The sequence below is a fragment of the Microtus ochrogaster genome, linkage group LG9 (assembly GCF_000317375.1).
Source record: "Microtus ochrogaster isolate Prairie Vole_2 linkage group LG9, MicOch1.0, whole genome shotgun sequence".
In the NCBI taxonomy this organism is placed as follows: Eukaryota; Metazoa; Chordata; class Mammalia; order Rodentia; family Cricetidae; genus Microtus; species Microtus ochrogaster.
This window is the reverse complement of record NC_022034.1, coordinates 31,354,485-31,369,847: the sequence shown is the minus strand read 5'-3', so window position 1 is coordinate 31,369,847 and position 15,363 is coordinate 31,354,485. Positions and strand designations below refer to the sequence as shown.

Here is a 15,363-nt window from a genome sequence, read left to right as displayed (position 1 = left end):
TCAGATGAACACACAATTAGACAGAGGAGGGATGAAGGACTGCCACATCTTGCCCATCTCCTGTTCTGAGGTAGACATTAGGTAGTTAATGGACATCAGCAGTTCATTTCAAGGCTCAATTTGCTGTCCAAGGAGAGTTTACAATCAATATACATGCTCAAACAAGTGAACTATTTTTGTCTAGCGAATACATAAAGATTGCAGCAAGTACACATATAGACAGAGCATGTATATAACCATTTCTTATTTGAAAGTCATTTTCTCACTAAGTTTAGAGTGTGGTTTCTCTTGTCTTCATGCACTGAAGAGACTTAAGGTAGAGACACTGAAGATGACACTACTAGATAATCCTGATGGGGTCTTTACTATGTGTCATGGGTGGTGTACACATTAGCCAACCTAAAAAGCAATGCAATAGAATTGTTGTCTATACTGTAGATGGGAAATGGACTTATTGATTATGTAGCTGAAGAAACCCAGCCCAAACAAGATTGAGCAGAGGAAATTTAAGGGAACATCTGCTATAAACACCTTTGAATGGGTGACAGGGAAGCTCAGATGGAGAGGCAACTAAAGAGTAGAAATAGCTATAAATTATACCCCATAATGTAGAGAAACAAAGGCAGAAGTTGTACTACCTAGGGGAGTACCACAGAGGAAGACCACACTGGATTCAGCTGTTTCTGGAGAGCTGACCACAAAGAGTATGGAATAAGGAAAAACACCACTTTCTTTCTTCATCTCATCTTCCTCTATTTCCTCTCACTGACCAAACCTGCCCAGCCTGGGAAGGATCATTCGTATGTGCAGAACAGGGGGTGGAGAAGATATTGCTCTGTAAGAAACAGGCCAAGGGCCTCTCTCTCAGCTTTCATGGGCAGTCTGAGTTCTGGGTACATGCCACTAATGTCCTTTGCTGAGTTGTTCTGAAGATAAAAGGAGAAGGGACAGCCTGTGGACATATTACTATTTCATTTTGCATACGTGTATACATATGTGTGCATAGTGTTTGTCTGTTTGTGCTACATGTATTCTATCTCCATCTCCTTTTCCTTTTCATCCGTCTTCTCTTTTATAGATTAGACAAGACATTTTTATTAATAAAAGCAAAATAATGATTTCTCAGAATATATGTATTATGTCAAACATATCAAAAGCATTGGGCTACATGGATCTGCTAAGACAATAAGGCAAAGCAAATTTATTTTATCACAGAAAACTCAAAACTTGGTCAAGTCATCTCAGAAATGCAGGCATAAATTTTAGCCTTGTACATACATTCTGTTGTGTGCCTCTGTGTACAAATCTCTCTCTCTCTCTCTCTCTCTCTCTCTCTCTCTCTCTCTCTCTCTCTCTCTGTGTGTGTATCAAAGATTAATATCAAGTATCTTCTCAATCACTCTCCAATTGATTTTTTGAGACAGGAAGTCTTGAGAAACTCAGAGCTGCCCAGTTTAAGTAGGCTATATGGGCAGTAAGGCCCCAGGATCCTGTCTCCCCAGTGTTGAGATTACAGCCACACTCCACCATGACTGGCTTTCCCCCTGCGTTCTGGGGATCTGACTTCAGGTCCTCATACTTTTCAGCCATCCCTTTGCCTACTGAGCCATCTCCCACAGCATCCTCAATGCTTGCTGAAGGAACCTTCGGAATTTTCCTGCTGTGTAACCACATGATCCCATTGCCAGGTGGAGTAACAAACCAGTCCTCAGCTATCACATCAGAAGTGAAAAGGTACCTCCATGGAAGCAAACCCATTTCTCTTGACTCCCAGAGCATCCTTTCTTCCACATCTGACTTCACATCAGTTTGCATTTGCTCATATGCTCATGAACACAAAACTGCACATGAGATAAAGGGAATATTTAAGTTGTTTACCAGAGTTCTGGCTGTGAGCCTAAGGCTCCCTCTCTGGGGGAGGACCGTTTGACTGTATTAAGTCCTATGTTTTACTCGAGTTTACTGATTAGATAATCACAAGCAATCTTTCTGCTCAGTAGAGTAAAACAAAGGGATAAAAACAACGATAACCATTATCGTCTTGCTTTTAATCTCTCTATCTTGAAATTAGTCCACACACTGTATAAAAACAATAATCCATTAAAAATAATCTTCATATCCAGAAAATAAAAATCACTTATCTTTCTGCTTACACCATAGGGAAAAAATGTTCTCTGCATTGATAACCTAGGAGTTGCCCCAGAGATTCTGTGAGGTATATAAGAGCTGTAGATAGAGGGGGAGACCTCACTGATAAATGAGGATAGTCTTGGATTCTGAGCCTCCCATCCTCCCATGTGTTACTGGGAACTGATCTTAGGTCCTTGAGACCTAAGGCAAGGCCTACCCATCATCTATTATATTCCAGCCATGCTAGGATTCTGTTCTCTTAATCAGAGTGATATGTGCCCTTCTCCAGGACATAGCCATGAAGGGCAAGGCTCTTGATACACTCATGGCTGACCTCCTGAAGTATATGGGGAGTGGGAACATAGGAGGATGCTGAACTCCCTCAGCGTCTCTCAGATCCTTTGGTCCATGAATTTCAATGGCTGCTTTGCCATCTCTCAGTTGCTCAGAAGATAGCACAACATCATCTCAAGCCTCTGCTCTTGTCTCTACTGTTTCCCTTTGGTTCTGGATGATTACAACAGAGACTCATCTTTTCCACCGCCATTCACTCACCTGCTCATTTAGTGACCATTGGTTTCCTGAGTGTCACATACCTATGGCTAAGCTAGACAACCAGACCCTGTCCTGTAGCCCATCAGAGTAAGCCAACAGGAATAAAGGCGACTGTGGTATAAAATCTCCAATTCAAGCAAACAAGTGCTTCAGAAAAGGAGGAAATGAATACTCGATCCTATATCGAGGCCATGTTGGCTTCATTTCCTACCAGGAGTTAATTTAATGGCCCTGTGATATGTACCTTTTACACCGTCTTTATCATCTTGAGCTGCAGGGGCCTGACATCTTAATGGCAATATGAGCGCTCAGGCTAACACTACCTTGTGACGGCACATTTAACTAACACTGAATTATAACTGAGTCTCGGCGGACATGCACAGGACATCTACATAATTAGAGGACAAATTCCTTTTGATTACTGCCATTACCATCAATATCGAATTAATTTATCCTCACAGACCACTGCGGGTGAAGCGCTGTGAAGGATGAGCCGCGGTTAAGAGGCCTGGCTTTAAAAGTCACAGAGGCACACGCGTCTGGTCCCTGCAGCTGGTTTCGTTCCCAGCTGCCCGCTTCGCTTCCCTCTCTCTCCTCTCTATTGATTTTCATTTAATCATAACGTTCCCTATCCGTACTCGAGAAACAAACCAGTGGAGGATTCTGAAACACACATGGTTAGCCCTTGTTTGGAGGCAGGGAGCTAACTAACCTAGCAGGTCAAACAGACGTCTGTCACTCGGTCAGCCACCAGGGGGCATAGTGCTGGTAGTAAGCCAGTTCTGGAGGCTTGTAAATTGGGGGTGGATAAAGTGGTCCAGGGATCTACCTGTCACTGGTGTCTTTCTCAGTGGAAGGAAAATATACTGGAGATGTCACGTATACCAAAGCCATCGGTATTGGAGGTGGGGGACAGCACCTGTATCCCCCCACCGCCAACTCTGATTGATATTTACACTGCACACATATTTCAAGAACCACCCTACCTGGCCTAAACCAGGGATTCTCAACCTTCCTAATGCCAAAACCCTCTAATAAAGTTTCACATGTTGTAGCGACCCCAAACATAAACTTATTTTGTTGCTACTTCATAACTGTAATTTTGCTACTGTTATGAATTATAATGTGAATATTTGACATGGGACTCCCCCAAAGGGGCCTTGACCCAAAGGTTAAGAACCTCTGGCCTAAACTCAAGCCATGCTCACTGCTGGTATCTGTTGCTTCAAGACAGACTGTTTGAGTGAATTAAGGGGCATTTCTTCCTAGGGCTTGCAGAATGGTTATCCATGAGAGTATCACCATAGATCTGAAAGCCTTACCCTATTTTTTTTTTTAGAAGAAAATGAGTTTAGAAAGAGGCAGAATCGAAGATGCCCTGGATGTCCGTGGAGCAGTCAAATGCCTGTCCAGTAATTCCAAGGCCCGTTAGAGACCATTTAACAATTTCTTTAGTATACGTGCTTCCTTCTGAAAAGGTCTGGGGAAACCGGGAATGCCCATTATGCAACTTCTTTTCAAGACTTTTTGCTGAATTCAGTTTCCCCCTTCCCCAAAGTGCTGGTTTTTAATGTTCACATCAATTCTGTATTTCTTGGCTGGAGCAAATTGCTCTCATTTCTGTGCCACGACTGCCTTGGGCTTTTCTTTTCTGCTTGGTCTTTAACCTAATAACACACTTTTGTGTCTCCCATAAAACACCTTGACAGTGTTAACTGGCAGAAGCTCAGGCAGGGAACTAGGTGATTCAGGAAATCCAGTTTCTTATTGTGTGAAGGGCTTCCCAACACGGCAAGGTAATTTTATTTTCTTTGGTCCCCCGTCGCTCTAAATCCCTTCCTTGTCTGCCCCATCCATCCCTTCTCACACAACTTTTCAAATGCATTTCTCAGATTTAATAATAAAACCATAATTTTAAATGAGTCGATCCCTACCTATTTGCCAATCCCAGGGCACCTTTAGCAACTCCTTGTGTTCCATGATGGCTCTGTAGACACAAAGGAAATGAGCAAGATGATCACACACATGGTTTCTTTGTCTGTCATTTACCATATCTACATAAATATTAGTGCGGCCAATTGAACTTCAAAATTAAATTGGCCTCTGCAGTGACAGCCTGTGGTCTCCCCTGAATAGTCTTGAGAGGTGTGACCAGCAGAAATGAGGGTCTGGGGGAGTTGAAACCACACTGTCCTCAACCAAACAGGCTTCTAGGATTTAGCTTCTTTTTGTTCATGAGCTTTTTGGTGAGGTAAATGGCAAGGCTCAGACAACTCTATGCTTAGAGGCTTAATCATTTTACCCACTGAGCATCCAATAGAACAGTGATTCTCGGAGTTACATGCATCCCATAACCATCTGGAGGGTGTTCATCCACTGTGTCTGAAACCTCCTCCCTAGACCTTCAATTCAGGTGAACTTGGAGGGGCCAGCCAGGTGCTTTGCAGATGACTAGTTCTCGGGTGACAGCAGCGTTGCTGGTCCAAGGACTGAACTGGAGCAGGAGGGAAGGGTGGCGCCACTTCGACCACTCTTCTAGCAAGGGTTTGGGTCCAGTGCACCTCAACTTATCTAATTCACTTAACAAAGCTCCATTAGCAATGACAGACTGTAACCAAGCAATAGAGCTGCAGTTCTCTGTTCATATATTTTGGATGCAAGAATACTAATAATAATGCTTAAAATGAGCCATCTATAAAATGTCAGCCATCAGTAGTTTACTTAATAATCGTTTTTTTCATCTCACAAAGATCAATCAGTAAGTTTGGGAGCTGTAAAATGCCATCACAGTTTCTAAATGACCCCCAAATAAATCCACACTTTTCCCATTTCTATGTGCCCCCTGGAGAGTTTGCAGTATTTCAGGACACTTAGATTTTGAGGAATGTGCTGGAAACGACCCATATGTACAGTATTTCAGGTGATGCCAAAGTATTTTCCTCAAGTAATTTCTGACAACAAACCCATACAATTGCAGAAAGTTTTGTTTTGTAGAATGAAATTTCATGGACTATCAGCTGAAACTAGACTGCTTTTCATGTGAGTTGAAATGTGCGCTCTTTACTGGTATGAAATGATGCTTAATTTACAACAAATTCTCAGGAACTAGATAATGCATTAAGGAGTGACTTGTGCTTCAGTTTTGGTATTATTGACAAAGTGGTGCATTTGACTTTTTGGCATTTAGTAAATCTCAGTGTTCTATCCCTATCTTTTTAAGGAAAAGAAAATGCTAGATTCTGATTCATGAATTTGAAATTCTTGCAAACTCATAGGCAATAAAAATGCCTATAAAAGGGGAATTTTAGTATTTTTAAATGTTTTTCATTTTATTTTATGTATATGGGTGTTTTGCCAGCATGGATGTCTCTGCACCACACACATGCCTGGTATCTAAGGAGACCAGAAGAGGATACACTGAGACTGGAGTTACGGATGGTTGTGAGCCTTCAAATGGATGCTGAGAATCAAACCTGAGTCCCCTGGAAGAGATGCCAGTGCTTTTAACCGCTGAGCCATCTCTCACATAAAAGGCAGTTTTAAAGTAGACATTTCCTAGCAGCTGTCACTAATAAACAAAACCTATCCTTTTTGATGTGCATCAAACATGACATTTAGGCTTTGCTTATACCTTCTCTATGAATTATAACCCACTCCTTGCTAAAATGTGTACTTCTAGTTCGTCAAAATCATCTCCAAAATCTGTTAAATGTTTTATAATAATTTCTAATGCACTTACTTAGTTTGGAAATAGTAAGGATATAGTTTGTAGACTGAATAAAATCTTTGTGCAGAAGATTGATGATTGCTTTTCTGCCTTGGGTTTTACACTCTGAAGGCAAAAACTGTAAAAATAAAACCCACTCGTTATTGCTTTCATGCGTTCTGTTGTTTTTACTCACAATTGAATTCCACTGAAAAATGCACCAAAGAGGCCAATCATTCCCAGGAACTCCACTCGGCTCAGGGTTCGGATGATGGATTCTTCCCAGACGTTAGAGATGCCGTACAGCGTGGCTCCTCCCAAGACCAGGAGGTCCCCTACCAGCTTATTTTCCCCTAGGAAACAAAGAAAGCAGATGGAGTCTCAGAAAAATCTTAGCAAGAATCTGGCGCCAGAAAACTGAGTTTCTCTTGTCTGTTTTCTTCCAACACTTTTATAAGAAGCCCAGTAACTTCTAACTGAAATCAAGTAAAGGTTTTAAAAATATGCTTTCTAGACATGCTGGGATATAAAAAGCTACCTAGATATCTTAGTGGAACTGGGAGTTTTCCCAAAGAATGAAGTTTTTCTCCGTTCAGTTATCTCCAGAGCGCATGTCTCTGTCTAAGGATGTGTCTGCACATACGTGCTAATATGCACATGTATTATTTTTGTTTAAGGGCATTTTCCAACTGTTTGAGGAATCTGTCATAAACCCAATGAAGTCACTTTCTACCCACTTCAATGGATAGAGAGGAGGTATAACAGCAGTCAAATACACACACACACACACACACACACACACACACACACACACATATATAACCATTGATGAGCTATGTACAGACTTAGTCAAGGAGAATGATAGGATTCATGAAATTTCAACTTCTCTGACACAGCTTCATATATAATTCAATAATATTAATATTTTCTCTTTTTCAAACTCAGTTTGGACTGGTTCTCATTTATGTCCAACTTTTAATTGATTTTTATTGAGCTATACATTTTTCTCTGCTCCCCTCCCTGCTTCTCCCCTCACCCTTTCAACCCTCTCTCAAGGTCCCCATGCTTCCGATATACTCAGAGATCGTGTCTTTTTCTGTTTCCCATGTAGATTAGATCTATGTAAGTCTCTCATAGGGTCCTCATTGTTGTCTAAGTTCTCTGGGATTGTGATTTGCGAGCTGGTTTTCTTCATTTTAGTTAATAAATTCCTTATCCTATAATTGAGCGAACTCTTCCCATACAGGTAGCGTGGATGGAAGCCATGGAAAGAGAGAATAAAAAGCAACAGTAGGAGCAACCACACTGATGGAGTCTCTCTACTGGCTTCTGTCTCAGCGTATCAGGTGCCACACAGCTGTCAGCTCGGCAGACACACAGACGTGAAGAATGGGAAGGTTATCCACTATGACGGCACTAAGGAAGAGACAAACCTCTGGAATCTTTGAATTCTGAGACTCTCTGAACAACCCTAAAACTGTGGAAGAAAGCAGTCACTATCTTTGGAGAGCGTGGAACATTCTCTAGGTACCGGATTCACATGAACCAAAGCAGGGCTTCCACGGACTTCTGCATTTGGTTACCTCAGGCTATAATCTCTCTGCAAATCACCCTTTCCCAAGCAACTTCCCTCTCCTGGGCGGGGCTGGGGGGAGAGTGGAAGAGACCCTAAAAGACAACGGCTTGCTGGAGTTACTCTCACGGGAATGAAGCTGAGATGTGATTCTGGAAGGGCGATGAGACTTCCTTGAGTCCACGAGGAGCTACCATCGCTATTCAGCAGATGAGCAGAAAATGTAAAGGAGGCCCTAATGAGGAAATCAAACCTGGAGGAAGGAGCCCTGGGTACCTCTGTTAGAGAAATGAAGGTTGTCTTTATCCGGAAATCTTCAGCAACTGATTCATTTTTAAGTGTCAGCTACTGAAGCATTAAAGTCTTTGAATGTGACATAGTCAATACCCCAAATTCTAAGGCACATTCTAAAGTCACTTTTCATTCAGGAAATATTTCAGACTCTTGTAATGACATGAAGTCACTGTTATGAATATCAATTATTGTTGTACTAGTTAAATATAGAAGGGCTTCTGAATAGAACTCTTAGTTAATACAATTAATTTTATATGAATGGATTCCTGAAAATGAAGTCATAGTGAACTATCCTAATAAGAAATAGAGGAACATCAGTCTATCTTTTAAAAGTCCTAAAAAGTGGACACTGGTTTTTAGTGAGTAGTCTTGTAGAGTTATTTATCTTTTAAGATTTATTTTGATTCATGTGCACACACGGTTGTCATATCTCCAGTAGCTGGCGTTACAGGCAGTTGTAAGACACCAGATGCGAGTGCTGGAATTGAGATCAGGTCCTCTAGAAGGGCAACAAGTATTCTTAGCTGCAGAGTCCCTCAAACCCATTCTTTGCCATTCCAGGCTAGTCTGTAGGCTGGCCTCCTAAAGGAAATGTAGTTATCAGTATCTTCATTTATTCGATGATAAATTTTGGTAATAATATAATTCAAACACAACTTCAAGTTCAGAAATATTTTCAAAGTTACCACTGACAAAATATTACACAGCATTTATTATTATAATTCCATTTATTAGTTTTAAAGTTACTTTAAAGTGGATATATGTGCATATAGCGTGGGCTACAGTTTGGACTTAGATGCCCCTGAAAGCCCACCTGTGAAGGCTTGGTTCCCAGTACATGGTACTCTTGACAAGAAGTGGAACTATTATGAGGTAGTAGGATGACAAAAGAAGTTGTCTTTTGGAGCATGGTCCTGAAGAGGACATTGACACCCAGTCTGGCCTCTCATTCTCTCTCTGTTCCTTGCATGCCACGAATGAAACAGCCCCTTTCTGCTATACCCTTCCACCATGATGTGCTATGCTACACGTTTCTAAATTCCCACAGTGTCAAAATTAACTATCTGACCGAAAATATCTTGACCCCTCATATGGCAATGTTTTGAATTGTCGTAGCTTTCAATTCGGGTAGAGCTGGGTAAACCACATCTGTCATGAACTACAGGGTCTTCCTTTATGTTATTTTCTCTTTTTATTGTTGTAAGAATAAAATAGTACACAAAATGTTTAGCATACCGTGTCACACGGCTTGTTCATAAATTATGTGTCTAAAGGGCTCATCTTCCTTTTGTTTGAATAGTTCTCTGTCTGCACAGGTGGGATACTTCTCACTCTAGATTGCTCAGGGATTCTAGTCAACCTTTCCTAATTGTTTTTCAAGAATTAGTTTTTTGGCCAGGTAGTGATGGTGCATGCCTTTAATCTCAGCACTTGGGAGGCAGAGGCAGGCAGATCTCTGTGAGTTCAAGGCTAGCCTGGTCTACAAGAGCTAGTTCCAGACCATCTAAGGCTGTTATACAGAGAAACCTTGTCTTGAAAAACAAACAGAAAAGAAATAGTTTTTCATATAAAATTCCTGCTTAATTACAAGAAACATCTTTTTAAGATAAATATTTGTTATGTGTGGTACTAGGAGAAGGTTATCTAAAAATCACAATTTGCTACTGGTTCAAGAATAAGCTTTATTATTTGGGAGTATTGGAAGACTGCTAGTTCCTTTGATGAAAATGGACCTTTAAATAGATTGGAGTTTTAAACAGAGAACTAACTCTCTCGCTTTCATGGGACTCTATGATAGCTATAAAACCTCACATCTGAGCAATCCTCCATCCTGGGCAATCCAGGGTGGTCATTAACTCTAATTAACTATTTTAAAGCACCTTTATATTTCTCAAACGAGATACAATTATAGAAAGATAAGAATTGAGTTAAGTAGGAAAAAAACTGTAAAGATTTTCCATCCGAACTGCATAATTTACCTTGAATTTAGAGGATGAAACATGAGAATTTTTCTGAGTTATTAGGATAAAATGAGGTAATGTATGAGACAGTGCTTGGGAGCATGGCATATTCAACAAATCGTCACTTTTATCGTATTTCACCTAGCTGTCTGGCTCTTTCAGAGTATTTTCTTTTCCTTGAAATAAATACAAAGTTATAGCTAATAATAAATTGTTGCCATTGGTAATTAACATCATCACAACTGACCTAAATGATGCAATAAGTATAGTAGAAAAAGGCTATTTTTAGGAGAATTATATTTTATAATAGGGAATGATTTTAATCTTTGTCTTCCTCTTAAAACTTCCGTCCGTTCATTTATAACCACAAGTTAGAAAAGGCCATAGTGACGTATCTCTGGGGTTTTACCGGCCCATGGTTCCATTCTCCGACACAGCCAACATTCCTACGATCTACTAGATATCTCCACCACTCACATCAGCAAAGGCATAGATGGTCTTTCAGAGAGACCTGTGACGCAGATGGGAAGCTAAATGTTCATGAAAAGAGAGTTTTCATATTAGGTCTACTGCTATTATTGAACAAAGAGGAAAAGAAATCTACTTTTGAAGACCTTAATGGTATAGGAAGTTCTTATGGTGGGTGACTAGCCATGCCCATGACAGGCACACCATGGGTGTCAAAGTGAGGCCTCTCATACCAGGAGCTTGGGCGCCTTCCTTGACCCCTGTCTGCAGTAGGCAAATAAGATGGGCGTGTTTCATCAGCACTGCTCATTCTGGGCCTGGACCTATTTTTTATATGCAGTTCCTGATATCATCTGAGAAGGTTCCTTCACCCAGACTCAAATCGAGGAGGAGTTCCTGGTGTGCAGAAGAGGAAACACGCCAATGAAGAATATTAAAACAATTAACTATAATGAGGCCAAAGTAATTGTGAGTGGGCTAAAATCACCATGTTTGGGGACAGAACTGTTGAAATCTTAAGCTAAGAGGAAACAAGACTTAAGCAATATAATAAAAAAAGTCAGACATTCTCTTTTCCTTGGAAAGCTCTTGATGTGATTGTCAGAATTTATATGAGTTGAATGATTCATTAAAGTTCTTGTGAGTATCCAAAATATTACAGAAAAGCCTGGTGATCTTGGCTGATTAATGCAATTGAGCCCACTGTACTATAAAGACAGAAATAAGAGGGACAATTTTAGCAATAACGGAGACAAATTTTAAACTTATATTGATTTCAAAAGCAATGTGTTTTTGCGCACGCCTTTAATCCCAGCACTCGGGAGGCAGAGGCAGGTGGATCTCTGTGAGTTCGAGACCAGCCTGGTCTACAGAGCTAGTTCCAGGACAGGCTCCAAAGCCACAGAGAAACCCTGTCTCGAAAAAACCAAAAATAAATAAATAAATATAAAAAATAGCTTATATAATAGTTGAGATTTCTGCAAAATGTAATGCTTTATTGAGATAGAGTATGTGTATCCAAAGAGACCTTGGATTTCATATTTGCACTGGGCTTAAGGCCTTGGTCTATTTGCTCAGGCACCATTTCAGCAGCACAAAGGATGCTCTGCAGTCATCAGATGTAATTGTGGTTACACAGTTGCTTTGTATGTCACAAAAGCTAATGTTGTGAGCCTCCAGAGGGTCCACTGGGACTGCTGCAGCATGTTTGAGCCATGTCTTCATTTCAGTTACAGAAAGTGACTACTTAACGAAAGGCTCTCAAAATGGACTTGTAGTCCTTTTCTTGTAATGTTTTCCTACCACTTCAGAGCCAGAAAACATTAGTGTATGCAATCTAATGAATCAGTTCAAAGTTCACTTGCTCTTGGAGTTACCGGAACAGCTGGCTTGGTTGTCTATGGAATAAGATGACTGGAATGAGCGGCTAGGGTCAACAGCCAAATTTCTTCTAAATAAAGGCATATACTTCTGTTTCATCTGTGTTTAAACAGTGCCAAGAAAGCTTAGAAACTGTAGCCAAACTGTGGCATTATATCACACAGAATGCCATCTACGGAGTTCTGAAAAGACTCCTATCAAGACCACTCACTGTCTACGAAGCACTCCATCAGACTGCCTGTAAGCTATCTCCCAATGGTCCACAGAACAAGGGTTCACACGGGAGAACTGGGGAGACAATGGGTTTATATTTCTAAGCCATCTGCTGAGGTAGGGAATTATAACCTTCCGGCTGCAGGTCCAGGAGAATGAGGATGTTCCCTGTTTATTCTCGTTTGTAGCTTGAGTTGTTGGCAATGTGGAGGGAAAAAAAAACCTGCCTTAAAGGCGGGGAGCCCAGGAGTCTAGCCTCTCCCATCCCAGCGCTGTAATCTTGAATAACTTGTTTGGCTCCTCCAGAACCTGATGTTCACTTAGGTCAAATATAAAGGAGGTTGAAGAAGGTCCTTAACTTTTGCTACAAACTTCTGTGATGCAATGTATGTGACATCGTCCCAGAAATTTCATACAGCCTTGTCTCATAAAGCAATCTGCCCCAATTTGAATACTCATTTCACTGTCTAACATTTTCAAAGAAAGGACGGTTGCAAGAGCTTTCGAGGTAAGCACTTTCTAGTCCACTTCTGGTGACAGCAAAGGGACGGGGAGGAGGCTGTGCTGTTCTTTTCTCTTCTAAAACTCTTTCTGAGAACTCAAGAACAATGGCACTGGGTTTTGATCCTACTGCACATACTGGCTTTGGGGGAGCCTAGGCAGTTTGGATGCTCACCTTACTAAACCTGGATGGAGGTGGGCGGTCCTTGGACTTCCCACAGGTCAGGGAACCCTGATTGCTCTTCAAGCTGATGAGGGAGAGGGACTTGATAGGGGGAGGGGGAGGGAAATGGGAGGCGGTGGTGGGGAGGAGGCAGAAATCCTTAATAAATAAATAAATTTAAAAAAAAATAAAACTCTTTCTGTAGCACAAAGATTTGAAATCTATTGACAAAGGCCTTCCAGAAACTACCGGGATCGGGGTTCCCCCAGAATATTCACAGGAATCTGCTGACTTAATCACAAAACTCTGTCTGAGAAGTCTCTAAGCTGTGATCAATATAACAGCTTGTCCCATCAAAATAAATCCATAAAAATCAATGCAAGAGATCGCATTTCCATCCTCTAGAAACGACAGGTTCTTTTTTGGTCTTCAGATTGTAAATACCCATTCTCTGGCCTGTAAACCAACCGTCATCCAGTAGGTAGGAAGTTTTGTCTTTCTCGGACCTGACAGAGCTGGGGCTGGGTGGGGAGGAGTGGGAAAGGCTTTGTAACTAAGTTTCTGATTGACTTGTCAACACTACCTTTAACTAGAGTTCTAAGCCAACAGCTCTGACATTCAAAACTTCCTTCACAGAGCTGGTGACATCATTTTTAAAAACTATGTGAACATCTCTGAATTTTATATCCTACATTCATCTAGGATATATGTATTAAGGACCTTATATTAGCTACTATTTTAGGAGTGGGGCAAAAACATGAACAACACGAACTCTGCCACAGAACAACCCAGTTCCTAGGAGTCCTATTTCCTATATCCCTGGGGTCCCCCTCGCAGATATGAGTGACCTGGTGACCACCCCAAGACTCACCTGCTCCCTGATGCCTTCCCACGAGCACGTCAGCTCCCACCATGCAGCCCATCCCCAGGATGCAGACCACGATGCCGATGAAATGCACAGCCTTGTACCGGATCAGCAGGAAGAACCAGGAGAGCAAAATCACCACCGGGATCACAAAACAGTCCAGGAGCTATTGGGAGCATTAAAGGAAAGAACAGCAAAGGGTTCAGGGATGCTAGGACACAGAAAAAAAGCCCCACTCTGTCGGAAAGTCCTTCGCTGAACAGCCTTCATTAGAGGCAGAGCAGAAGCAGTGAAAGCTCCTAAAGCCCTAGACACAAGATAGCTTTGTGTCTCGCTTAACCACAGACATCCTCCTGAGACTCGAGGAAGGGGAAGATGACAAATGAATTAGCCTGGATGGGGTGAAAGCTTCCCCGCCCTCTCTGTGTCGTTTCACTGCCCATCTTCTTCAGAGCCCTGAAAATGCTCCTAGGAACACCTGGGCCATGAGGAGGCTACCTGGAGCCATTTGACATGGTTCCACCACTTCAGGAGTAGCTATGGGAATGAAAGGTGTGGTCAAAGAGTTTTTTTTTTTCAAATTCATAAAACCTAGAAAATGTGTACTTACTTTTTTCAGGCAATTATTGGCCTTCTAATACTGAAAAGTCTTTAATAGTTGTTGTTTCATTTTTAATATCACCATACATATTGGCCTGACAAATAGTGTGGCCTGACAATGAAAGGAGACAGAGACAGAGACCCACATTGGAGCACCGGACATAATTCTCAAGGTCCAAATCAGGAGCAGAAGGAGAGAGAGCACGAGCAAGGAACTCAGGACCGCAAGGGGTGAACCCACATACTGAGACAATTGGGATGTTCTATTGGGAACTCACCAAGGCCAGCTGGCCTGGGTCTGAAAAAGCCTGGGATAAAACCGGACTCTCTGAACATAGCGGACAATGAGGACTACTGAGAACTCAAGAACAATGGCAATGGGTTTGTACTGCTTGTACTGGCTTTGTAAGAGCCTAGGCAGTTTGGATGCTCAACTTACTAGACCTGGATGGAGGTGGGTGGTCCTTGGACTTCCCACAGGGCAGGGAACCCTGATTGCTCTTCGGGCTGAGGAGGGAGGGGGACTTGATTGGGGGAGGGGGAGGGAAATGGGAGGCGGTGGCGGGGAAGAGACAGAAATCTTTAATAAATAAATAAAAAATAAAAAAAAATAATGTGGCCTGAGTCCCTGAGAGCTGGTGCAACTGACCTTGGTAAGGTAGAGGGAGAACACGGGGACATGAAGGGAATGAGAAGAGTCCCGTGCAGGGAATGGGAGCCCTTGTTCTATGTCACTGGACTGTCCAGTACTCAGGAGGCCTCTAGTTCTTACTAGAAAGGCAACAACCCCTTCAACCCTTCTTGGTTATCAGCACAAAGCTCAGAGTTAATGCAGAGGGAAGCATCTTGTATTTGGGCACAATGCATCATACCTGCAATCCAAGTACTGGGGAAACTAAGGCAAGCAAATCATGAGTGTGGGGCCAACCTGAGCTACAGAGTGTACCCTTGTCT

The 15,363-nt window shown here is 41.9% G+C and overlaps 1 protein-coding gene across 1 annotated transcript in view; it reads right to left on the bottom strand.

Moving 5' to 3' along the window:
* The window catches only part of Slc35f1 (solute carrier family 35 member F1), a 431,638-nt gene that overhangs the window by 34,289 nt on the left and 381,986 nt on the right, over window positions 1-15,363 (bottom strand). Inside the window, exons 4-6 of the mRNA XM_013352427.2 lie at window positions 13,816-13,975; window positions 6,588-6,744; window positions 4,620-4,672 (exon numbers count right to left, since the gene is read on the bottom strand). Coding sequence (XP_013207881.2) covers window positions 4,620-4,672; window positions 6,588-6,744; window positions 13,816-13,975 — 370 coding nt within the window. The remainder of the gene's footprint in view (window positions 1-4,619; window positions 4,673-6,587; window positions 6,745-13,815; window positions 13,976-15,363) is intronic.